Here is a 23,966-nt window from a genome sequence, read left to right as displayed (position 1 = left end):
GGGATGACATGTGGACTGTGGTTTGGTATAGCCAGAAGAGGAGGCTGGCAAAGCTAGGGTCAGGAAGGGAAGCCCCAGGGGTCTCTTCTGCCCCTTGTTGGCAGGTTTGAGGACATTGAGAGAGATGGATCAACTTGAAGGTGAGGGGATTATTTGCAGTGTCAACTTCCAAGAGTCATCTTCTCCTGCCTCCCTTACCATCCCCTCCTGGCATCTCAATTCTCCCCAAGGCTGGAGATCAGCCCCTACTTTGCTGTTGTTTGTAGACATGCGGTCTCACTATGTTTCCCAGGCCGGTCTCAAACTCCTGGCCTCATGCAATCCTTCCGTCTTGGCCTCCCACAGTGCTGGGATTGCAGGTGTGAGTGATCACGCTGTGCCCAGGCCTCTACTTTGTAACAATCAGATCTTTAACTGGGCACTTACACCTGCCCCAACCCACCACATGACACCCGACTTGTATGAGCATCACCCTCATTCGGTGAGGCCTTGTTATGTGCACTTACAGCTGAGAACTCAGAGACCAGGGAAGGGAGCTCTCCTACCAAGGCCTCACGGCTGGGAAGTGGGGGTACTGGCATGGGATCTTCTATCAGTGCAACTGCTCAAACCCCCAAGCTCAGCCCAGGTGACCCAGCCCTGAGAGGGGCTCCCAGAGCTCACACTGCCTTGGATTCTCTCCAGCCCCATCTTTCTCATACATACCACCCCCTTCAAAAAAGGCAAATGGTGCTGACAACCAGGCCCCCCAGGATCTCCGTCAGATAATTGTGCCCCCTTCAAGGGCAAATTTGGCAATGTCACAACGCTGCTAAGTTGGTTTAGGTAGAATCCTCAATTTTGTCCTCCATATCTGATTGGGTTTCTTGTCCTCCGTGGCCCCCAGGTGATGTCTGAGCAACCCACCTGCCTTCAGCAGGAATCCCGGTGGATCGGTTTAGCCAGAGTCTCCCAACCCCCCATGACCCCTGGTGTTTCTTCTGGTTAACTTTCCAACCTCAGACCCCACCCTGCTCCTTGGCTATGAATTCCCGCTTTTTCTTATTGTATCTGCTGTTGAGTCCAGTCTCTCTTCCCCACTGCGGAATCCACTGCCATGGCCCTACACCTGTCCCCATGGCCCCTTTGAACAAAGCCTGCCTTACTGTGTTTCAACAAGTGTCACTGAGTGATGTTTTATCTTTAACATCTTTCAGATGGGGAAAGAGAGGCCTTTGGGCTAATTTCCTTTCAGATGCATGGGGAAAGACTGATTCTCCTATCAGGTATGTAAACCCCCAAGTCAGGCAGACCAGAGCACCCAGGGGTGGGGACTGTACCAGCTGGCTGTGGGCAGGGCTGTAGGGGAGGGAGGAGGAGGTGGAGCCTCCCTTTTCTAGGGCATGTGTCACCTGCCTCCTGCCCAGGGGCATTGCTCCGGCACTCCCCTGCCAGTGTGCGAGGCAGCGTGAAGCTGGGGCCTGCTCCCCGCAGCCTCTGGAGCGCATCTCAGACCTTCCGAGACCTATGTTGCTGGCCCCCCAGAACCCACAACATGGCAGATGGGGCGCAGGCCAACCCCAAAGGGTTCAAAAAGAAGGTGCTGGATAGATGCTTCTCTGGGTGGAGGGGCCCACGCTTCGGGGCCTCCTGTCCTTCAAGAACCTCCAGGTAGGTGCCTGCTGCCCTGAGATGGAATCCTCCAGGGAGGGGCAGGGACAGGGGTGAGGGACTGGCTCCTAGAATCCCTTTCTCCTAAGAGTCCACATGGTGGGCAGAACCCCAAAGGGATCATTTAGTCAACCTTCACGTGGCACTCATGTGGCCCAGGGAGAGTGAGGCCACAACCCTCATGTGGCCCAGGGAGGCTGAGGCCACACATTTTGGAAGCAGTGCTGGGACTGGAATCCAGGGACCTAGGACTCCTGGCTTTGGGTTCAAGACCCCGCTGCTAGGCTGGGTCATATGACTTCCTTCCCGGACTCCCTAGTGTGTGCATGGGAGGTCTGGCCTGAGACAGCAGGCTTCCTGTCCTGGAGGCTGATGCGTGGAGGGGGTTCCTGCCAGAGTGGGGGGCAAGGAGGTGTTCATGCCTCCTGGCTCTGCCATCTGGGGTGCACTCCTCCAGGAGGGGCTGAGCAGGTGCTGATGACAGCGCTAGGAGCAGCAACTAGGACATCAAGGGACAGCATTGATGACACCTGTCCTGAGGCTCAGGAAGGGAGCAGCAGGTCCAACACTGCCAAGGGTGGAGGGGATGGACTCAAGCTCCGGGTTTCGTCCTCCCTCAGGTCTAGCCTGGGTATGAAGAAGTTCTTCGCTGTGGCCATCCTTGCTGGCAGCGGTGAGTAAAGACTCCAGAGGGCTCCTCCTTCTCTCCCACTCCCAGCTTGTCTCCTGTGACCTTGGGCACCTGAGTTATGGTTCCACTGACCAGCCTAGGTTCCTTCCTGTCTCTGGGCCTCTGCTTCCTGTCTCAGCCCAGCAGGCTGCACCCAATTCTGGGGCTGTTTACCCCTCCAGCCACCTGTAAACATGCATTTATGAGCCCCGGGGGGCAGGGCGCAGGGCTGAGCAAGCATCGTAAAATGCTGGTGTTGGCTGGGCATTTGTGTACCTGAGTGTGTACTAGTGTGTGTCCATCAGACAGGAGTTAATGATTTTGTGTGCAGACAGGCACAGGCATCTATGTGTGTGTAGGTGTGTCTGAGCATGTGGTGATGTCTATGTGTGCAACATGCATCCATAAAGTATGTGACAGTGTAGGCACCTGAGTGCGAGCCCATTTGTGTCTCTTTGTGTGAGTGTGTGTTAATTGGGGTGTGTGTCTTCAGAGCATGCTTATGAATGAAGGGTGCATAGATCTGCAGGAGGGTGTGTGTGTGTAGGATGGGTGTCTGTGTACTGCAGAGTGGTGGGAGGTCAGGGGCTTCTTTCTGGGGGTGGTACCCAGGGCATCATGGCTCTGGGCAGCCGCCCCATAGGATTGTTGCGTGAGGCTCTTGACACAGACCTGACCCTGCCACTCGTCCCAGCATCATTTATGGGGCAGGTGTCCCAGCTCCATGGACCATTGGCTGGGCCTCTCACTGGCCTTTCATGCAGCCTGTTAAACCTCGCCAGAACACAGCCTGGCTTGAGGAAAAGAAATAAATTACAAAAACCAAAATAAGGTTCCACGTGGCCAGACGTGAGAGAGGGCTGGTTGCATTCAGGCAAAGTTATTGAGAAGACGACTGCTTGAGTTCAGTCCAAGCCACTGGTTAGGGGCAGAGCCTTCAACCCAACTGAATGCGGACTTAGATTCCTTCGCTTGGACGGTCAGTGTGGATGTGGCCTTGGGCCAGGCCCCTGATTCTCCCCTGGATGCGTTGTGTATGTGAGTGCATCTGTAATGCACGAGGGCGAGTGTGCAAGTGTGTGTATCAGGTATGTGTGGGTGTGTATCATGTATGTATGGGTGAGTGTAGGTGTATGAGTGTATCAGGTATGTATGTGTGAGTGTTGAGTGTACCAGGTATGTGTGGGTGAGTGTGAGTTTGAGGTGTCTGGGAATGAGTGTGTATGCAACTGCATGTGGTGTGTAAAGGAGAGTGTGAGGTGGGCAGGTGTGTGTGTGTGAGATGGGTGTGTGTGTGTCAGTGTGTGTGTATTCACCCTGTGCATGGCCGTGTAGACTTCTTGCTCTTCTTCTCTTGCCACATGGGAGTTGACCGTCGGGGGTCCTGGGACTGGAGGTGCCCCCTCCCCCAGGGTAACACTTACAAGGCCAGGGGCAGATGGGGAGGTGGCCAGAGCCTCGCAGTGGTTGGGTCCCTCCTCAAGGTGCTGTGTGGGCCAGGCACTCTACACACCTTCATGATCACACTTCAACCTCCAAGGTGCCCTGCAAGGAGGCGTCATGATCCCCATCCTCTGCTTTGGACATTGTGATGCGAGAGGTTGCTGGTGTGTGCCAGGCCTCCAGCAGGGCACTGGCCTGCCTGATCTCTCATGGTTGAGATTGTTACTCCCATTTTACAGATGGGAGAACAGAGCCCCAGGGAGTCCCAGCTGGGCTTGGTTATTGGCCTAGGTCTGTCTGACTCCAGATTCAATGCTCTTCCCACTAAGGCACATTGAGGTGGTGAGTTCCCTGTCATTAGAGATGTCGGACACCATGTCTCTGGAAGCAGGCAAGAGTGGCCTTTGGGATTCCCCTGAGCCACCAGTTTCTGAAACCGTTGGCTTTCCCCTCTCCCAGTACATTTCCTCATGCAGGCTGGGGAGCAGGCTGGACATGGAGAGAGTGGCAGGAAGGGTGCTGAGCTAGGCCCCTCAGGCTGGCTTCAGCTAGAATGGCTGGGGTGGGGGAAGCAGGCGGAGCTGCACTGCGCTGTGCTGTGGTTAGCTTCCCAGCTCCGCAGTACAAAACCTGGGGCAGTCTGGGCTCTGCCCACTCCAGTCTGTGGGACCTGGGCAAGCCTGCACCTTTCTGAGCCTTAGTTTCCTCACCCATAAAATGGTGATAGATTGGCTCTCCTGCTGGTGTGTATGTAGGGCAGCTTCCCCCAGGTAAGGACTGTAGGTGCCAGGCTGGGCGTGTGGACCCAGTGCTGCATCCAGAAGGATGTGCAGAGGCAGTGCAGGCAATTCAGAGAGCCACCGCACAGGCACAGACCGCAAGACGGAGAGAAGCAGTGGCCAGGGGTAGAATGTGTCCTGGGGTGGGCCGGCCTGGCGGGTGCCATGAAGCTGATTTCGCTGGTGCAGGAAGTGTCCTTGCACTATTTCTCCCTCTGTATGTGTGTGAGGAGACTGTTTTCCTTCTTCCCACCCCCAGCCAGTATCAGCCTGTAATACGAAGCCTTTTCTGTTTCTTCATTAACGATCAGAGCACCGAATTGTCGCTGGATTGATCCTGAGATGCACCAGGCCTGGGATCAGGGTGGGGACTCTGAGGCCCCCAGGAGGGCAGAGGCAGGAGGCAGAGACCAGGAAGGGACCCAGAATCAACCCCCGAGCTTCCTAAGAGCATGTGGCCTTTGCGAAGCCCCCTCCAAGCATACCAGGCACTTGGGCATCCCCCTTGAGAAGTGTGTACAGCCAAGTGGCAGAGGGTGTGGGTGCAAAACCCTCACTGCCTGGGTCCAAATTCTGTCTCCACTGCTTTCTGACAATGGGATGTAGAGCAAGTTACTAAATGCACTGGGCCTCAGTCTTCTCATCTGCACAGTGGCATAACAAGAGCATGCAGGGGGTTGCAGTGAGCATTCAATGGATTCATGCACACGGAAGGGGCTTGGGACAGTACCTGGCATGGAGCAAGTCCCTAGCAAGGATGACCTGCATTGTTTTCTCAGGGCTGCAGGGATGTGGGTGCACACCATACATGGTACCTTGCAGATTTCTTTCCTCTGGCTTAGCTGCCCATGCTTCTTGCCCCAGCTTCCTCTCCTGCTTTCTCCTTCCTTCTCCCACCTACCCTAGGTATTGGGAGGATGGTCAGTCCAGACTCTCAGGATGAGAGAGGTTGGGAGCGGCCAGCCCTGGGGCAGGGGCTCAGAGCACCCCCTGGTTCTCTTGCAGTTCTGTCCACAGCTCACGGAAGCCTGCTCAACCTGAAGGCCATGGTGGAGGCCGTCACAGGGAGGAGCGCCATCCTGTCCTTCGTGGGCTACGGTTGCTACTGTGGGCTGGGGGGCCGTGGCCAGCCCAAGGATGAGGTGGACTGGTAGGTACCAGAGGCCTGGGCTCCTGTCAGGGGCCAAATGAGGACAGCTGAAGGTCAGACTGACCTTGCCCTCCATCCCTGAGTGGGGGAGACCTTCTTTCCCCAAAGGATCCGGCTTCTTTGATGAGTTGGTGACCAGAGGCTGGTCTTTGACTATGTTCTTTCCAAACTGTTTTGAGCGCTTTCTGTTGTCCATCTCCAAGGCCATGGGCTTGGAAGTGTTTCAGCCCCTCCTCTCTCTAGGAAGGGACCTTTGACTTGCTCCAAAACACACATGGGAGAGCAGTCACACAGCTGACACCCCACAAAGTCAAGGGCTGTGACCCCTGCCTGCCTCAGACTGGAGGCTCTGGAAGACAGGACTATGCCTCCTCCATCAGACTGGGAGCTCCCAGCAGCCATGGCTTGTCTTCTGCTCCTATCTCCCCAACAGCAGCCAGCACCAAGTTTGTATCCCAGAAAGCTAAATAAATACACATTGACTAGCTGACTTCACACCCCCAGAGGTGATGGGGACAGCCACACTGCCTGTGCTTCTTGTTCACCATCCTACCAGTCCCTGTTGACCCTCCAGACCTTTGTCCCTCCCTGGCCATGAGGCACAGCCAGGGGTGGCCTCTGCCTACAGTCGATGCTCCTCCAACCTTGACGTAAACCTAGGCAGGTCCCTGACTCCTCCCACTGCTACAGCCGGGGCTCTGGGGGAAAGCTGGGAGCCCTGTGGATAGAACAAAGACACAGGGGAGAATGTGTCCTGTGGGGGGCAGGCCTGGCAGGTGCCACGAAGCTGAAGCTGTGAGGATCAGAACCTGGGGTGCCGGCCCCAGCTCTGCTTGGCTGTGTGACCTCAGACAAGTAACTGTCCCTCTCTGGGCTTCAGTTCGAACGTTTGACCTGCGAGAGACTGGAAGAGATGATCAGAGGTCTCTGCTGGTGGGAGATGGGCCAGCCCGGTCATGCCTGTCCACTCACCTCTGCCGCTCCCTAGGTGCTGCCACGCCCACGACTGCTGCTACCAGGAACTCTTTGACCAAGGCTGTCACCCCTATGTGGACCACTATGATCACACCATCGAGAACAACACTGAGATAGTCTGCAGTGAGTCCCTCCCCTGTCACCTGGGCCCCCAGAGAAGGGAGTGGCTGGCTCTACCAGCCTGTGCTGGGATGGTGGACAGGCTTGCCAGATTAAATACAGGCTGCCAGCCGGGTGCGGTGGCTCATGCCTGTAATCCCAGCACTTTGGGAGGCCGAGGCGGGCGGATCACTTGAGGTCAGGAGTTCGAGACCATCCTGGCTAATGTGGTGAAAACCCGTCGCTAGTAAAAATACAAAAATTAGCTGGGCTTGGTGGCATGTGCCAGTAATCCCAGCTGCTGGAGAGGCTGAGATACGAGAACCATTTTGAACTTGGGAGGCAGAAGTTGCAGTGAGCCAAGATCGCACGCCACTGCATTCCAGCCTGGGCGACAGAGTGAGACTCTGTCTCAAAGAAGAAAAGAGAAAGAAAAAAAGAAATACAGGCTGCCTAGTGAAATTCATTTCTTAGCTATACAATGAAAAATGTTTTAATATTAAATATGTCCTAAATATTGCATGGGACATATTGATACTCAAAACTAAATGCTAGTATAAAATTAATTAATATTTATAGATAAGGAAATGTTTAGGACATACTTCTACTAATACATGTATTTTTTTTTTTTTTTTTTGAGACGCAGTCTCTCTCTGTCGCCAGCCTGGAGTGCAGTGGCGTGATCTCGGCTCACTACAACCTCTGCCTCCCAGGTTCAAGTGATTCTCCTGCCTCAGCCTCCCAAGTAGCTGGGACTACAGGTGCATGCCACCATGCCCAGCTACTTTTTAAATTTTTAGGAGATACAGGGTTTCACCATGTTGGCTAGGATGGTCTTGATCTCTTGACCTCTTGATCTGCCCACCTCGGCCTCCCAAAGTGCTGGGATTACAGGTGTGAGCCACTGCATCCAGCCAAACATGTACTGTTTACCTGAAATTTTAATTAATTAATTAATTAAGACAGGGTCTTGCTCTGTTGCCCAGGCTGGAGTACAGTGGTGCCATCGTAGCTCACTGCAGCCTTGACCTGGGCTAAAGTGATCCTCCTGCCTCAGCCTCCCAATTAGCTGGGATTACAGGCCAGTGCCAACATGCCCAGTTGATTCTTGTATTTTTTGTGGAGATGGGGGTCTCACTATGTTGCCGAGGCTGGTCTTGAACTCCTGGCCTCCAGCAATCCTCCCACTTCGGCTTCCCAAAGTGCTGGGATTATGGGTATGAGCCACCAGCCCAGCCTGAAATTGAAATTTAACCAGGAATCCTGTGTTTTGGTTTTGGTTTTGCTTTTTTGCTAAATCTGAATCTGACCAGCCTAGCTGTGGCTTGAGAACATCTCCCTGAGGTGCTCTGATGCACCAGTCCTGGAATTGGCATCCCAATTCTCCTGTCCCCCAAATTCTGGGTGATTCTGATTCCGTGGGTGTTGGTGGGGCCCAGGAACTTGGCTTTCAGTCGGCTCCCCAGATGGTTCTGAGACTGCAGCTCTGCAGGGAGGCTCTGAGACATGCTGGCCTGGGAGTCGGGGGACCTGGGTTTGAACTCTGGTTCTGTCACCATCTCCCTGCTCCATGTAGCCCTGGGCAGGTCCTTCCCCATCTGGCCTGTTTCCTCACTCATGGGTCCACTGAGGGGTTTGGATCAGAGCGGACTCTTTCTCTTCTGGTTCTGTCACTCAGACCCCACCTGCAGAGGTGGCTCCATCCTAGGATGCCCAGTGTTTCCAGGGATCCAAGGTATTAGCACCTGGCCTGGCGGGTTCCTTCATTTACCATGAACTTGCTGTGGCTATTTCCCAACTGAGACATGTAGGTAAGCGTAAGTGGCATCCAAGTAGTAGCACCCAGGTGTCCCTGCCCTGCCCCACTCTGTGCCCCTCTCTGGGACAGGACTCCCCCTGGCCCAGCCTGTGGGCAACCACTGGGCCCTCTTTGCCCCCATGTCTTCACCTGGTGGTACCAGTTGTTGCTTATTAATAGCTCACATGCAACGCTGGCTTTGCAAAGACACTCAAATCTCCTGTCATTGGGAAGGAGTCTAGTGGAGACTGGGGTGCACTTGGGACCCCTTGGGAGCCCAGATCTCTGTGGTCCTCATGTTCTGCTGTTCAAACATGAGGTGGAGGGGCTGGCCTGAGATAGCAGATGCCCCCCTATTAAAGCAGCTGGAGGAGAGAGATTCTCCCCCCGCCACCACCCACCAGGGGTAACAGACGAACTTAAAGCAGTGATTTTCATGCTGGGTTCTGGGAATCCCTGGGGCCATCAGAGCCAGAGGCCCTGAGAGGTGATGGTCACAGTCCCTGAGAGGTTCAGCTGGTACTTTAGTGTATTTTGTCATTAAGCAGCTTCTTCTTGGGCTGTCTGATGCATCAGCTTTCTTTAAAGAGTTTCGTTTAAGAAACAGGATTTTGCTGGTAGAAAGTATGAAAAGTTTGCAGATCGATCAAGCTAGTTGGAGGTTCTCAAAGGGTAGCCCCTGAACCAGCAACAGCAGCAGCTGCAGCACCCAGGAACTTGTTAGAAATGCCAATCATCAAGCCCTACCCAGACCTACCGAATCTCATACTTAGGGGTGAGGTCCAGCAGTCTTTGCTGGAACAAGCCCTCCAGCTGATTCTATTGTGCACCTAAGGATGATTTCTGAAATCTACTAATTATAACAACAGCACAGGGACAAACAACGTAGCATTTGCCCTGGATTAGGCATGTGAGAGGCTCTTAGGCACTAAGCTTTTGAACAATTGTTTTTCCCACTCATTTCTTACCAATAACTCCCTCTTCTTCTTCTTTTTTTTTTTTAAGATGAAGTTTTGCTCTTGTTGCCCAGGCTGGAGTGCAGTGGCATAATCTCGGCTCACTGCAACCTCCTCCTCCAGGGTTCAAGCAATTCTCCTGCCTCAGTCTCCCGAGTAGCTGGGATTACAGGCGTCCACCACCATGCCTGGCTAATTTTTTGTATTTTTAGTAGAGATGGGGTTTCATCATGTTGGCCAGGCTGGTGTCAAACTCCTGACCTCAGGTGATCCACCTGCCTTGGCCTCCCAAAGTGCTGGGATTACAGGCAGGCGTAAGCCACTGCGCCCGGCAATAACTCCCTCTTCACTGGGCGTTCTTTGATTCTGTGATTGAAGGGAAGAGGTCTGGGATGGCAGGAAGTAACAAGCCTGGGAGGCGTGGGGGTGCTTTAGTTCTGTGGGTGACTTAGGTAAACCCATCCCCCTTTCTGGGGCTCAGTTTCCCCAGCTATGCAATAACTGTGTTGGGCTTCAGTGGTTCCCCAATTTTACTATGCACCAGAGTCCCCTACAGAGCTTGTTACAACACAGACTGCAGGGCCCCAGCCCAGAGCTGCTGACCTTGTAAGCGTGGGGTGGGGCCCGTGGGTGGTGCTGGTCCTGCCGCCCAGGTAACACATTCCAAGGACCACTGGGCTCTCCAAGTCTGTGTGCTCCCCTTCCCCAGCAGTAGTCCTGGGGGAGCTGCTGCCCCTTTCATCCACAGCCTTTGCCACCCCCATCCCCCTATAGGTGACCTCAACAAGACAGAGTGTGACAAGCAGACATGCATGTGTGACAAGAACGTGGTTCTGTGCCTCTTGAACCAGACGTACCGAGAGGAGTACCGTGGCTTCCTCAATGTCTACTGCCAGGGCCCCACGCCCAGCTGCAGCATCTATGAACCGCCCCCTGAGGAGGTCACCTGCAGTCACCAATCCCCAGCGCTCCCCGCCCCTCCCTAGAGCCTCTGAGGTCTGAGAGAGAAGAGCGGGAGGAGGGTCTGGCTTGGGGACCAGACGAGGTGCAGGGAGGGTAGGAGCCAGGCCGGGAGCCGGAGGGTTGCTGGTTGCCTCCTCCCTGGAGCTCTCCAGTGAGGGCTCAGCCCTCAGAGGACTCAGGAAGGCCTGGGTCCTGACTCCCCCAGCCCAGCCCCAGGCATGGGTGCCTCCTGCTGCTGGTTCTGGACTGGGTGGGAGGCATGGAGCTTATAGGGGTCTCTCCTGAGGGTGGCCGGGGAGACCTGAGAGAGAGGAGGAGGGGCCTCTGAGTGGGGCCTCTGTTGCTGGCGCCAGTTTAACTCCCCGGAACCTTAGAAAGTCTGGGCCTGAGCATCCAGGCCCAGAGCTGGATGCATCCTCGGCCCAAGATCACAGGAAGGCAGATTGCTGGTCACAAAGCATGGGTTCCGGGAGCCCCTCAGCTGATCCCACAGGATGGCCTGGGGTGGTGGGCTACTTTGGGCTTGAGGCTCTCTAGAGCCCCATTCACAGAGCAGGTGCCCCACCCCAGCCCTCACTGAGGTGGCCGTGAGTCCAGGTTCAGACCCTAGGGGATGTGCAGTGCTGAGTGTCCCAGCCCCGAAGTCCAGCCTCAGAGCAGGCTCCTGGGCACTGACAGAGCCACACACCCAGGTACACCTCCCAGGCTAATATGGGGACACACAAAAATATGGCCTTCAACACCTACAAGTCTTCTCTGTGCCCCCCATCGACCCATGCACGTCACCCCAACCCTGCTCTGCCACACCACGTGGGTCTGAGGAGCACTCCTACCTGCCGGCTCCGGGTCCCTGACAGACACTGCCCTCCTGGCCTGCACCTGGAACGGCAGCCAGAACACTGGAGGGGGACCCACACCCTCTCTCCCTGGGCTGTGGATGGGTGTCGCAAGTCCCATCCCTCCTGGCCTGCACCTGGAACAGCAGCCAGAACACCGGAGGGGGACCCACACCCTCTCTCCCTGGGCTGTGGGCAGGCGTCACAAGTCCCATTGGTGGGGAAGAGGCTGAGGGCTGAGACCCACCTCAGTGAAGAGGGAAACATAAGCAGGGAGAGCATCAAGGCGGGAGGCAGCCTGGAAACTTCTAGAAGAGGGTCAAGGTAGGAGGCTACATGGAAGCTTCTAGAAGGCCGTAAGGAACAGGGTGGTGAAGGAGAGGGGAGAAGATGGGAGCATGGAGAGACGAGGTGAGTGACAGCCGCCAGCAGGGACGGGCCTCCAGGCAACACAGAGGAGCTGGGGGCCAGGGCCTTACGGGGCTGGGTTCCTGTGTGGGGCGTGGAGCTGGGGCTGAAGTGGAGGGGACGGCCCTGCGGCCCCCAGCACTGTTGTTTCTCCAGGTGCACCTTACCTTCCTCCTTACCTGCCCAAGCCTCAACTCAGGGTCAGCAGCCTCCACGGAGCCAGCCCCACCTGCCCGAAAACCACTGAAGCCACCCTCCGCCTGGACTCAACAGCCACCAGCAAGCTCGCCTGGCAGTGCCCCTGGAGCACCATTGTCGCTGGGGAGGGAGAGCCGGGAAGGGTGGAGAAGGAGGCAGAAGGGACATGTATGAAAAAAGACAGGAAACCTGACCAGAGGCGGTTTCCAGAGCCCCAGCCTTGGAGACAAGGACACTGCCACCCAGCGCCACAGTCAGTCTGGGAGGGGCCCACGCCCCCCACCCCCCACGCCACACCGCCGCCTCCTACTGGCCATGGTTCTCCGGCTGGGGGGAACGCAGGTTCCCAGCTGCGCCCCTCCCCCCCCGCACACACACCCTCCCCTGTCCCTCGGAAAGTCTAGGCCAGGGTCTGGGGATGGGATTCTGATGCCAGGGGTCCTGCCTGCCCCCACTCACCCCAGACGCTTCGGATGCTGCAGCTCCTGGATAATCTCCACAGGACTCGGCTTCCTCTCCTCAAATGAATAAAGGCCTCCTACCTCAACTCCCCATGGCTGGCCCCTCCTTGGCCAGGCGTCAGGGGAGGGCACAGTGACTCCCCCTGCTTCTCCAGCTCTGGGGAAGGTGGGTTCCCATGCCCAGTAGCTGGCATGGCCCTTCTCCCTCCTGCCCCCAGCCTGGGAGTGAGAAGTGGTGCCCAAACCATGGACCCTAGGCCCCGTGGTCCGGCAGTGGGACTATGACCACGGTATGATGATAACAACGGGGCTAAGCGCTTTTCAGGCACAGATCTCTGCCGTACTCTCTCCACCCATTTCTGTTGAATAACCGAGTCCCAGAGAGTTCAAGTCACACAGGTCACAGGTGGTGGGGCTGGGCTCTGAGTCCTCCGTGTCGGACTTTTTTTTTTTTTTTTTTTGAGACAGAGTTTCGCCATGTTGTCCAGGCTGGAGTGCAGTGGTGTGATCTCGGCTCACTGCAACCTCCACCTCCTGGATTCAAGCAATTCTCCTGCCTCAGCCTCCCGAGTAGCTGGGACTACAGGCGCCCGCCACCACGCCCAGCTAATTTTTGTATTTTTATTAGAGATAGGGTTCCACCATGTTGGCCAGGCTGGTCTCGAACTCCTGACCTCAAGTGATCCGCCCACCTCAGCCTCCCAAAGTGCTGGAATTACAGGTGTGAGCCACCACTCTTGGCTGCGTCTAACTTTTAATCCCTGCTCCTTGCAGCTCCTGAATTATGATGTGGGCACCTGGGGCAGTGGGAGGAGAGACCGAGGTCCTGATGCCGGCCCATCCAGTTCTCCTTCCAGCTCTGCCGCTGACATCTGTTGAGCCTTGGTGGGCCCATCTGTGAAATGGGACTACATTTCTGCAGTGAAGGGTCCCAGGCTTGTTGTGACAGCCACTGAGACAGTGGGGAGGAAAGGGCTTTGTGAGCTGAGTGGGGTGGGGAAGGGAAAGCAGGAGATTATTACAGTCGAAATCGTCAGTATGGAGGCTGGGTATTTCTTCAGAGTGAAAGTGAGTGACGGTGGGGCCATGAGGGTCCTGCAGGGCAGCTGGGTCCTGGCCCCTTCCCGACTCAGGCTCCTTCCTGTATGGGCATCCGTTGCCTCCCCTGCAGGGACCAGAGCAGCTGTTTCTTTTTCTTTTTTTCTTTTTCTTTTTTTTTTTTTTTTTTTTGAGACGGAGTCTTGCTCTGTCACCCAGGCTGGAGTGCAGTGGCGCAATCTCGGCTCACTGCAGGCTCCGCCTCCCAGGTTCACGCCATTCTCCTGCCTCAGCCTCCCGAGTAGCTGGGACTATAGGCGCCCGCCACGACGCCCGGCTAATTTTTTGTATTTTTAGTAGAGACCGGGTTTCACCGTGTTAGCCAGGATGGTCTCGATCTCTTGACCTCGTGATCCGCCCGCCTCGGCCTCCCAAAGTGCTGGGATTACAGGCGTGAGCCACCGCGCCCGGCCCAGAGCGGCTGTTTCTCATGCTCCCTAAAGCCATGGGCTTCCCTGGGGACATCAGCGAGTACCCCTGTGTTATATGGGGAAGCTTTCACAGGCGACCCTGCAAGAAGAGGGATTCCTCAACTCAATATTTTAAAAGTTTGAAAATCCCTGGACAAGCTCACCCCACGGGTTCGTTCACCCAGCAGCCCTGCATGAGAGTCCCCTGTGTGCCAGCTGTGGTGCTGGGCTTCCAGCCTCTGCCCGCCTCCCCCACTCCCGAGAAGCCTGCAGCCCAGGCGGGAGGCAGACGCTGAGCTCTTAACCTTGACACGCGGTGCCAAGTGGTGTGGCCGGGAGCACAGGGGTGAGGACCCAGGTCTGTGTGGCAGTCCCAAAGGTGCCAAAAGGGGATGGATGCAGCTGGGGTGGTGCAGCTGGGGTCTCCCTGGCGTGGAGAGGAGGAGCAGGGGGTCACATTTTGTGAGGAGGGGCCCCTTCTACCGCCTGGGGATCTCCTCCCCTGGGGACCCATGAAGACTCTATCCGGGGGACTGAGGTCTTCCACGCTAAAGCGTGAGGACGGCTCTGTTAGTGCTACTCCCTGTCCTGGGGCTGCCATCTCTGCCGAGACCTAGGTCCGCCTACCCCCTCGGGAGACCCATGCCCCTCCCGGCTCCTTTCCCGGTTCCCCGGACCTGTGGGGCGTCGCTGACAGCTTTTCCAGAACGCGGGCGACACCTAGTGGACATCACGGGTCACAACCGGTGCTCCACTGCACCCCTCCCGCCCCTCTGCCCTGGACCCAGAGTGGAATTCTGTTGAGGGCCTGCCCCAGGCCCACAGTGTCCAGGAGAGCACAGGAAGCCGTCAGTATGGCCTCCACCATCCTCTCATTGTTGTCATCACCGCCTCTCGAGAAGCGCTGCCCTTAAAGCAAACAGCACAGGCTCGGTGGCACCCTGGCCCTGTCCCTAGCTGGCAGTGTAGATGTGGCAAGTCGCTTCACCCCTCTCAGCCTCAGTTTCCCCCTTCTGTAAAATGTGGTTGATAATGAAGCACACCCCATAGGGTTTGAGGATGACATGAGCTCAGGGATGAGAATGCTCCTAGCATAGGGCCTGGTGTGGAGAAGGGAAATTTTCTAGAGTGGGTGACTGGTGCCCTGGGCAAAAGACCTTCAGGTCGGGGTGGCAGACAGCAGCAGGTAGAAGAAAGTGTTGCTGATGGAAGTGGACTGCCTGTGATATTCTTCCCCAAACAGAAAACTGGCAGAAGCAAAGCTGTTATTTAGCAGGAAAAGCTGGCTCCCTGCCTGTGAGTGTGAGGGGGAAAGGGAGCGGGTGGGAGGAGGAGGAGGGAGAGGATGCAGAAGGGAAGGGTCTGTGGACCCTTGCTGTCCCTAAGCCATAGCCAGGCAGCCGGGGCCTTGACTGACCCTGCCCCCAGCTGGGCCTGAGAGCCGCCACTTCCTCGGCCCGGCCCTGACTATGAATGCAGAGAGGCAGCCCTTCCTCCAGAGGCTGCCGCAGTAACGCTAGCTGTTGGCTTCCCCAGTTGTGGCTTCCTGACAAGCAGCTGATGCTACCAACTGTGACAACAAGGAAAGTTCTGGAGAAAAACACCAAGGCTCCTAGCAACAGGAGACAGGGGTGCACAGTTTAAAAAAAAAAAAAAAAAAAGACATATTGGGCCAGGCGCGGTGGCTCACCCCTGTAATCCCAGCACTTTGGGAGGCCGAGGCGGGTGGATCATGAGGTCAGGAGATCGAGACCATCCTGGCTAATATGGTGAATCCCTGTCTCTACTAAACAAAATACAAAAAAAAAAAAATTAGCCGGACATGGTGGGGGCGCGCCTGTAGTCCCAGCTACTCGGGAGGCTGAGGCAGGAGAATGGCATGAACCGGGGAGGCGGAGCTTGCAGTGAGCCGAGATCGCGCCACTGCACTCCGGCCTGGGTGACAAAGCAAGCCTCCGTCTCAGAAAAAAAAAAAAAAAAAAAAAAAAGACATATTGCCCTGCCAAAGTCAACCCCTCTAAAACACCCCCATGCTCTGCCAAGGAAGGGGGTCTGTGATCTCAGGATGTCAGGGCCCAAGTAAGAAAAGCAGAGTGCATCGATCACTGTGCCCAGAGCTTTGCGTGTGTCCTCTCATTTAACCCTCTCAGCAGCCCTAGGAGGTGGGTGAGGAGAGAGGCCATTTCTCTTACTGTCTCCTGTCTCTGAAGAGAAGGAGGAAGTAAAAGTTGAAAAACAACAGGAATGAAGTCAGTGGCAAGACCAGCCAGTGCCACTGATGACCAGGCCTGAGGTTAAAAGTTTAGCCACCCCCGCCCCCAACCCCGCCACTCTAACCACATGTGCTCTCAATCTACCATGACCCTTTCACGTGGAACCTCTTAGAGTTGTAAGCCCCTAAAAATGGCCAGGAACTCTGTCTTCAGGGAGCTCTGTTCTTGAGACGTGAGTCTGCCGAAACTCCCAGGCGAATAAAGCCAAATCCTTCCTTAACCTGGTGTCTGAGGGGTTTTGTCCACGGCTCGTCCTGCTACATTTCTTAGTTCCCTGACCGGGAAGCGGGGTGACTGATGGACGGTCGAGGCAGCCCCTTAGGCAGTTTAGGCCTGCCCTGCGAAGTATCCCTGTGGGTGGCTCTGGCCAGCTTGAGCGATGCGGATCCTGAGAGCGCTCCCGGGTAGGTATTTGCCCCGGTGGGATGCCTCATCAGAGTGGTGCATGGCAGGCCCCCGTGGAGGATCAACGCAGTGGCTGAACACTGGGAAGGAACTGGCACTTGGAGTCTGGACAACTGGAATACGGTGGGACCGGTCCTGGGAATTTCCCCACTCCATTTGAGTGGAAGCGTGGCCTGATCACCCACTGTGTGCCCTTATCGGCACTTTGGTCTCAGTATTGATTTTGATTTGGCTTGACTTGTTTGCAAAAAGGAAAGTGAAAGTGAGTGCTTGAGTTTGAGACAGGCGAGACTAGAGTGACCCCTTTACCCTTTCCTTCCTGTAGTGTGAGTGTTGTTTTGTCTCGGGAGGAAGGTGGGTGGAACGCAAAGTAAGCCCACTCTTCTAGGAACTATGTTGAAAAATTTCAAGGAAGGATTTGGTGGAGACTGTGGAGTTAACTATGACACCAGGAAAACTTAGAACTTTGTGTGAGATAGACTGAGCAGTGTTAGAAGTGGGTTGGCCAACAGAAGGAAGCCTAGACAGGTCCCTTGTTTCAAAGGTGTGGCACAAGGTAACTGGTAAAGGATACCTAGACCAGTTTCCATACATAGACACTGGGTTACAGCTGGCTTTAAACACCCCACAGTGGTTAAGAGGATAGGCGGTAGTAATACTAATGGCAAAGGGACAAACAGCCAAGGAAGAATCCTACTCCACCCGCCGAGGGGAATCAACTCCTAAAGTCCTGTCTGACCCAACATCAGAGGATTCATGGCAAGAAACAGCACCAGTGACCTCCCCCTTTTACCAAGAAGGAAGGCCTTCCACTCCTGAGCCCACTGCACCCGAGCTTCCACAAGGCCTATATACCCCTAGGCCATCCAGAGTAGAAAAGAAAGGATGCGAGGCCTCGGGAGAAACCCCTCCCTTGGCAGCCTGTTTGAGGCCTAGAACTGGGATACAAATGCCCCTGAGAGAGCAATGGTATGCTGGGGTAGACAAGGACGGGCATATGGTGGAAAGGCGTGCCTTTGTGAACCAGCTCTTCACCCCTCCCGATCTCCTCAATAGGAAAAACAATACCCCATCCTATACCGAAAAGCCTCAAGCTATAATTGATTTGCTCCAAACTATAATCCAGACCCACAACCCCACCTGGGCTGATTGCCACCAGGTGCTCATGTACCTCTTTAACACAGATGAAAGGAGGAGAGTGCTCCAAGCAGCAACTAAGTGGCTGGAAGAACATGTTCCTGCTGATTACCAAAACCCCCAAGAGTATGTGAGGATCCAATTACCAGGAACAGACCCCCAGTGGGACACAGATGAAAGACAGTGTGCAAATGCTAAACCGGTACAGGGAAGCCCTTCTGGAAGGGTTAAAGAAGGGAGCTCAGAAGGCCACAAATGTTAACAAAGTCTCTGAGGTCATTTAAGGGAAAGATGAGAGCCCGGCACAATTCTACGAGAGACTATGTGAGGCCTATTGTATGTATACTCCCTTTGATCCCGATAGCCCTGAAAATCAGCGCATGATTACCATGGCTTTAGTCAAACTACAGAAGACATTAGAAGAAAATTGCAGAAACAGGCTGGGTTTGTAGGCATGAATACGTCACAGTTATTGGAGATAGCCAACCAGGTGTGTGTAAATAGAGATGCAGTAAGCCGCAGAGAGCACCACAGAGAGTGAATGCCAAGCCCGGCGAAACACTGACCTGCTAGCGGCAGCTATTAGAGGGGTTTCCCCCAAAGGGACGAGAGAAGGGGGGCCCCAGGAAAAATACCCAATCTGGCCGTCCACACTTGCAGCGTAACCAGTGTGCTTTACTGTAAGAAAATAGGACATTGGAAGGAAGGGGCCCCCAGTTGAAAGGGAAACGAAGTGACTCTGAGCAAAGGGTCTCAGACAAGGACGAAGGAGCCTTGTTCAATCTGCCAGAAGGGTTATGGGACAGAGGGGGACCAGGCTCATGTGCCCCCAAAGAGCCCATGGTCAGGATGACAGCTGGGGGCAAGAACATTGAGTTTCTAGTCAATACTGGTGCTGAACATTCTGTAGTGACCACCCCGGTTGCCCCCTTATCCAAAAAGACTATTGATATAATTGGAGCCACAGGGGTTTTGGCAAAGCAAGCTTTCTGTTTGCCCCAGACCTGTACCATAGGGGGAAATGAAGTGACTCACCAGTTCCTGTACATGCCTGACTGCCCCTTGCCTTTGCTAGGAAGGGACCTACTTCGCAAACTGAGAGCCACCATCTATTTTACAAAGCACAGCTCTTTACAGCTAAAGTTACCTGGAATGGGAATCATCATGGCCCTTATGGTTCCTTGGGAGGAGGAATAGAGACTCTTCTTAACTGAGCCAGGCCAAGGGATAGGACCCTCTGGCTAAGTGGTGGCCAAGGGCAGAAGACAACCCTCCAGGACTGGCAATCAACCAGGTCCCTGTACTCATAGAAGTTAAGCCTGGGGCCCAGCTGGTCAGGCAAAAACAGTACCTGGTCCCCAGAGAAGCTCTTGAAGGTATCCAGGTCCATCTCAAGTGCCTAAGGGCCTTTGGAATTATAGTCCCTTGTCAGTCTCCATGGAACACTCCCCTCCTGCCTGTTCCCAAGCCAGGGACCAAGGACTGCAGGCCGATACAGGACTTGCACTTAGTCAATCAAGCTACGGTGACTTTACATCCAACAGTACCTAACCTGTACACATTGTTGTGGTTGCTGCCAGCTGAGGAAAGCTGGTTCACCTGCCTGGACCTGAAGGACACTTTCTTTAGCATCAGACTAGCCCCTGAGAGCCAGAAACTGTTTGCCTTTCAGTGGGAGGATCCAGGGTCAGGTGTCACCACTCAGTGCACTTGGACCCAGCTTCCCCAAGGGTTCAAGAACTCCACCACCATCTTTGGGGAGGCCCTGGCTCAAGACCTGCAAAAGTTTCCCACCAGAGACCTAGGCTGCGTGTTGCTCCAGTATGTCGATGACCTCCTGCTGGGACACCTCATGGCAGTTGGGTGTGCCAAGGGAATGGATACCCTGCTCTGGCACCTGGAGGACTGTGGGTATAAGGTATCCAAGAAGAAAGCTCAGATATGTCAACAGGAGGTACGTTACTTGGGATTTACTATCCAACAGGGGGAGCGCAGCCTGGGATCAGAAAGAATGCAGGTCATTTGCAACCTACTGGAGCCTAAGACCAAAAGGCAGGTGAGAGAATTCTTAGGAGCTGTGGGGTTCTGCAGGTTATGGATCCCAAACTTTGCAGTACTGGCCAAACCTCTGTATGAAGTCATAAAGGGAGGTAACAAAGAGCCTTTTGAATGGAAGTCACAAAAGCAATGAGCTTTTCATGAGTTAGAAGAGAAACTCATGTCAGCCCCAGCCCTGGGGCTACCTGACCTGATGAAGCCATTTACACTGTATGTGGCGGAGTGAAAAGATGGAAGTTGGGAGTTTTAATCCAGACGGTGGGGCCCTGGCCAAGACCAGTAGCCTACCTCTCCAAACAGCTAGATGGAGTTTCTAAAGGTTGGCCCCCATGTTTGAGGGCCTTGGCAGCAACTGCCCTGCTAGCACAAGAAGCAGATAAACTAACTCTTGGGCAAAACCTGAACATAAGCACCCCCCATGCTGTGGTGACTTTAATGCATACCAAAGGACATCATTGGCTAACAAATGGTAGACTAACTAAGTACCAAAGCTTGGTCCGTGAAAATCCCTGCATAACCATTGAAGTTTGCAACACCTTGAACTCCACCACCTTACTCCCAGTGTCAGAGAGCCCAGTCGAACGTAACTATGTAGAGGTGTTGGACACAGTTTATTCTAGCAGGCCTGACCTCCAAGACCATCCTTGGACATCAGTAGACTGGGAGCTGTACACGGACGGGAGCAGCTTCGTCAACCCACAAGGAGAGAGGTGTGCAGGATATGCAGTGGTAACCCTGGATGCTGTCACTGAAGCCAAATCATTGCCCCAGGATACTTCAGCCCAAAAGGTCAAACTCATTGCTTTAATTTGGGCCTTAGAGCTAAGTGAAGGTAAGACTGTAAATATTTATACTGACTCTCCGTATGCCTTCTTAACCCTCCAAGTGCATGGGGCATTATATAAAGAAAAAGGCCCATTGAAATCTGGGGGAAAAGACATAAAGTACCAGCAAGAGATCCTGCAATTAGTAGAGGCAGTATGGAAGCCCCAAAAGGTGGCAGTCATGCATTGCAGAGGACACCAGCGAGCTTCCACCTTGATTGCCTTGGGGAACTCCCAAGCTGACTCAGAGGCTCGAAAAGTAGCATCCACCCCCTTCTGGGCATCAATCACAGCCCCCCTATTCCCTCAGGCACCTGACCTTGTACCTACTTATTCTAAAGAAGAGAAGGACTTTCTCTAGGCAGAGGGAGGACAGGTGATAGAAGAGGGATGGATCTGGATATCGTACAGGAGAATAGCCATACTACAACTGCTAGGAGCCGCAGTCATATTGGCTATGCATGAGACCACCCACATAAGCCAAGAGCCACTTGAAAATTTGTTGGGCCAGTTCTTCTACATCTCACATCTGTAAGCCCTTGTCAAAACAGTGGTGCAGCAGTGTGTCACCTGCCAGCAGCACAATGCTAGGCAAGGTCCAACTGTCCCGCCCAGCGTACAAGCTTATGGAGCAGCCCCCTTTGAAGATCTCCAAGTAGACTTCACCAAGATGTCCAAATGTGGAGGTAACAGGTATTTGCTAGTTCTAGTGTGTACATACTCTGGGTGGGTGGAGGCCTATCTAACATGAACTGGGAAAGCTTGTGAAGCAACCTGTGTGCTTCTCTGAGATCTCAACCCTATGTTTGGACTGCCCTTACGAATCAGCTCAGACAATGGGCTGGTGTTTGTAGCTGAGTTGGTACAGAAGACAGCAAAGGTATTGGGGATCACATGGAAACTACATACCGCTTACCAACCACAGAGTTCTGGGAAGGTGGAGTGGATGAATCAGACTATCAAAAATAGTTTAGGGAAAGTGTGTCAAGAAATAGGATTAAAGTGGGTATAAGCTCTCCCTATGGTATTGTTTAAGATTAGATGTACCCCTTCTAAAAGAACAGGATATTCCCCTTATTAAATATTATATCATAGGCCCCCCTCCCAGACTATGGGGACTCCCAGGCTCTCCTCGAGAGCTAGGTGAAATTGACTTACAGCAACAGCTACAGGCTTTAGGCAAAATTACACAAACAATTTCAGCCTGGGTAAATGAGAGGTGCCCTGTCAGCTTATTCTTCCCCAGTTCACCATTTCTCCCCAGGTGATCGGGTATGGATCATGGATTGGAACATAGCCTCCTTGCAGCCACGGTGGAGAGGACCCCAGACCATCGTCTTGACCACTCCCACAGCCATAAAGGTAGAAGGAATCCCAGCCTGGATTCACCACAGCCATGTAAAACCTAAAGCATCTGAGACCTGGGAGGTGAGACCAAGCTTGGACAACCCAGGCAAGGTGACTTTGAAGAAGATGACAAGCCCTGCTCCAGTCACACCTGGAAGCTGACTGGTCCATGCACGGCTGAAGCATGAGGAAACTCATCGTGGGACTCATTTTCCTTAAATTTTGGACTTGTACAGTAAGGACTTCAACTGACCTTCCTCAGACTGAGGTAGGGCAAAAAGTTAAAACAGACTTTCTGTTTAAAAGGGACTTGTGTGTATAATGCTACCCAGTACAAGATATGCAGCCCAAGAAGTGACCAGCCTGATGTGTGCTATAACCCATTGGAACTACTTTATCCCTGTTGGAAAACAGGGTATGTAATTCTAGGAATCGATGGAACTGAACTGGAAGACCTGGGTAGTAAAGATGACAGTGAGAACTCCCACTAGTGAGTGAGGTTCTCAAAGGGGGGAATGAGAAGCGAGGCCATTTCTCTTACTGTCTCCTGTCTCTGAAGAGGAGGAGGAAGTAAAAGTTGAAAAACAACAGGAATGAAGTCATTGGCAAGACCAGCCGGTGTCACTGATGACCAGGCCTGAGGTTAAAAGATCAACCCCCTACTCTAACCATATGTGCTCTCAATCTATCATGACCCTTTCATGTGGACCCCCTTAGAGTTGTAAGCCCTTAAAAGGGCCAGGAACTCTGTCTTCAGGGAGCTCGGTTCTTGAGACATGAGTCTGCCAAAGCTCCCAGCTGTTGAGATGCGAGTCTGCCAAAGCTCCTGGCCAAATAAAGCCAAATCCTTCCTTAACCTGGTGTCTGAGGGGTTTTGTCCACAGCTCATCCTGCTGCAGTGGGGACTATTCATAGCTTTGCTTCTGCAGGGAGGAAACTGAGGCCCAGAGGAGCCAAGTAAATGACTCAAGGTCACGCAACAAATGCAGGATTTGAACTCCAACTCCAGAGCCTGAGACTCAGAGGGCATCAGATCCAACTTCCTCATTTTGAGAAAGTGGGTGGGAAGTAAGAGATTGTGAATCAGAAGACAGGGGTTCACATTCCAGCCCTGCTGGGCACTAGCTGGTGCCCTGCAACAAGTCACTAGTCTGCCCCCCTCCCCGGTCCCCAGTTTTCATCAGATGAATAAGGGGGAGGGCAAGAGGATGAGCAATGCCGGTGGGAGAGGGCAGGACTGAATAGAGTGGTCAGCATAAGCCTCATCAAGAAGGTGGGATTCCAGCCCAGACTTGAAGGGGTGGCACTGTAAAGACAGCCCAGTGGGAGCCACTGAGGGTCTGAGCAGAGAGTGCCAGGCTCAGTCACTGCTGGCCGACTGCTGTGTGAGGAGGAGATGGAGGGGCCGAGGGTGGGGGCAGGGAGAACAGCAGAGAGCAGGTGCAGTGACCCAGGCACCAGTGATGGTGGCTCCTACCCAAGAAGGCGGCAGTGAAAGTCATAAGAAGTGGCTGGATTCTAGATTTTTTCCCCTCTCTCTCTTTTTTTTTTTTTCCATGTAAACATTTGATGGAAGCATTTTATAAATACAGAATCTAGATGCATTGTGAAGGTAGTGCCAACAGATTGGGTGTGGGATGTGGAATATGATAATTCAACACCCAGGTTTTTGGGCTGCAGGGACAAATGATAAAGAGCCTTCAGCAGAGATGGGCAAGGCAGGTGGACAAGGAGCTTGCACAGACATATGCTGCTTTTCTCCAGACCTCAACCTGGGAGGCTCTGCATGGCCCCACCGGCCCTCCTAACTCCTCCTCATCTTCAAGTCTCAGATGAGATGTCAGACCCCCAGCAGTCCTCAGGAAAACTTCTCTCATCCTCCAGGAGGTGGGCATTGCTCCCCATGCCCACCCCAATCCTGGCACCCCCAGCTTGTTCTGCAATCCCCTGCTTACTTGTTTTCCCTTTGGTCCGAGAGCTCTATGGAGTCTGGTGCAAAGGGCCTGGCTTGGAGTAGGTCTTCAGTAA

At 54.0% G+C, this 23,966-nt stretch overlaps 1 protein-coding gene and 1 long non-coding RNA gene across 2 annotated transcripts; both read left to right on the top strand.

Annotated features, from left to right (window-relative positions):
• Positions 1-1,429: 1,429 nt before the first annotated feature.
• Positions 1,430-12,472, top strand: PLA2G2F (phospholipase A2 group IIF). Its single transcript, XM_004024818.4, has 5 exons — positions 1,430-1,650; positions 2,271-2,323; positions 5,548-5,692; positions 6,681-6,790; positions 10,295-12,472. Exons 1-5 carry the CDS (start codon positions 1,535-1,537, stop codon positions 10,504-10,506), a joined length of 636 nt encoding a protein of 211 aa, XP_004024867.2. The 5' UTR covers positions 1,430-1,534; the 3' UTR covers positions 10,507-12,472.
• A 3,849-nt stretch (positions 12,473-16,321) lies between these two features.
• Positions 16,322-22,794, top strand: LOC129533432 (uncharacterized). The gene is made up of 2 exons (XR_010133793.1): positions 16,322-16,695; positions 21,856-22,794. It is a non-coding gene; the product is annotated as an uncharacterized lncRNA (long non-coding RNA).
• The last annotated feature ends 1,172 nt before the right edge of the window (positions 22,795-23,966 follow it).

This window comes from Gorilla gorilla, chromosome 1 (genome assembly GCF_029281585.2).
Source record: "Gorilla gorilla gorilla isolate KB3781 chromosome 1, NHGRI_mGorGor1-v2.1_pri, whole genome shotgun sequence".
Lineage (NCBI taxonomy): Eukaryota > Metazoa > Chordata > Mammalia > Primates > Hominidae > Gorilla > Gorilla gorilla.
The sequence above is the reverse complement of the archived record's forward strand: the minus strand, read 5'-3'. Positions and strand labels throughout refer to the sequence as shown.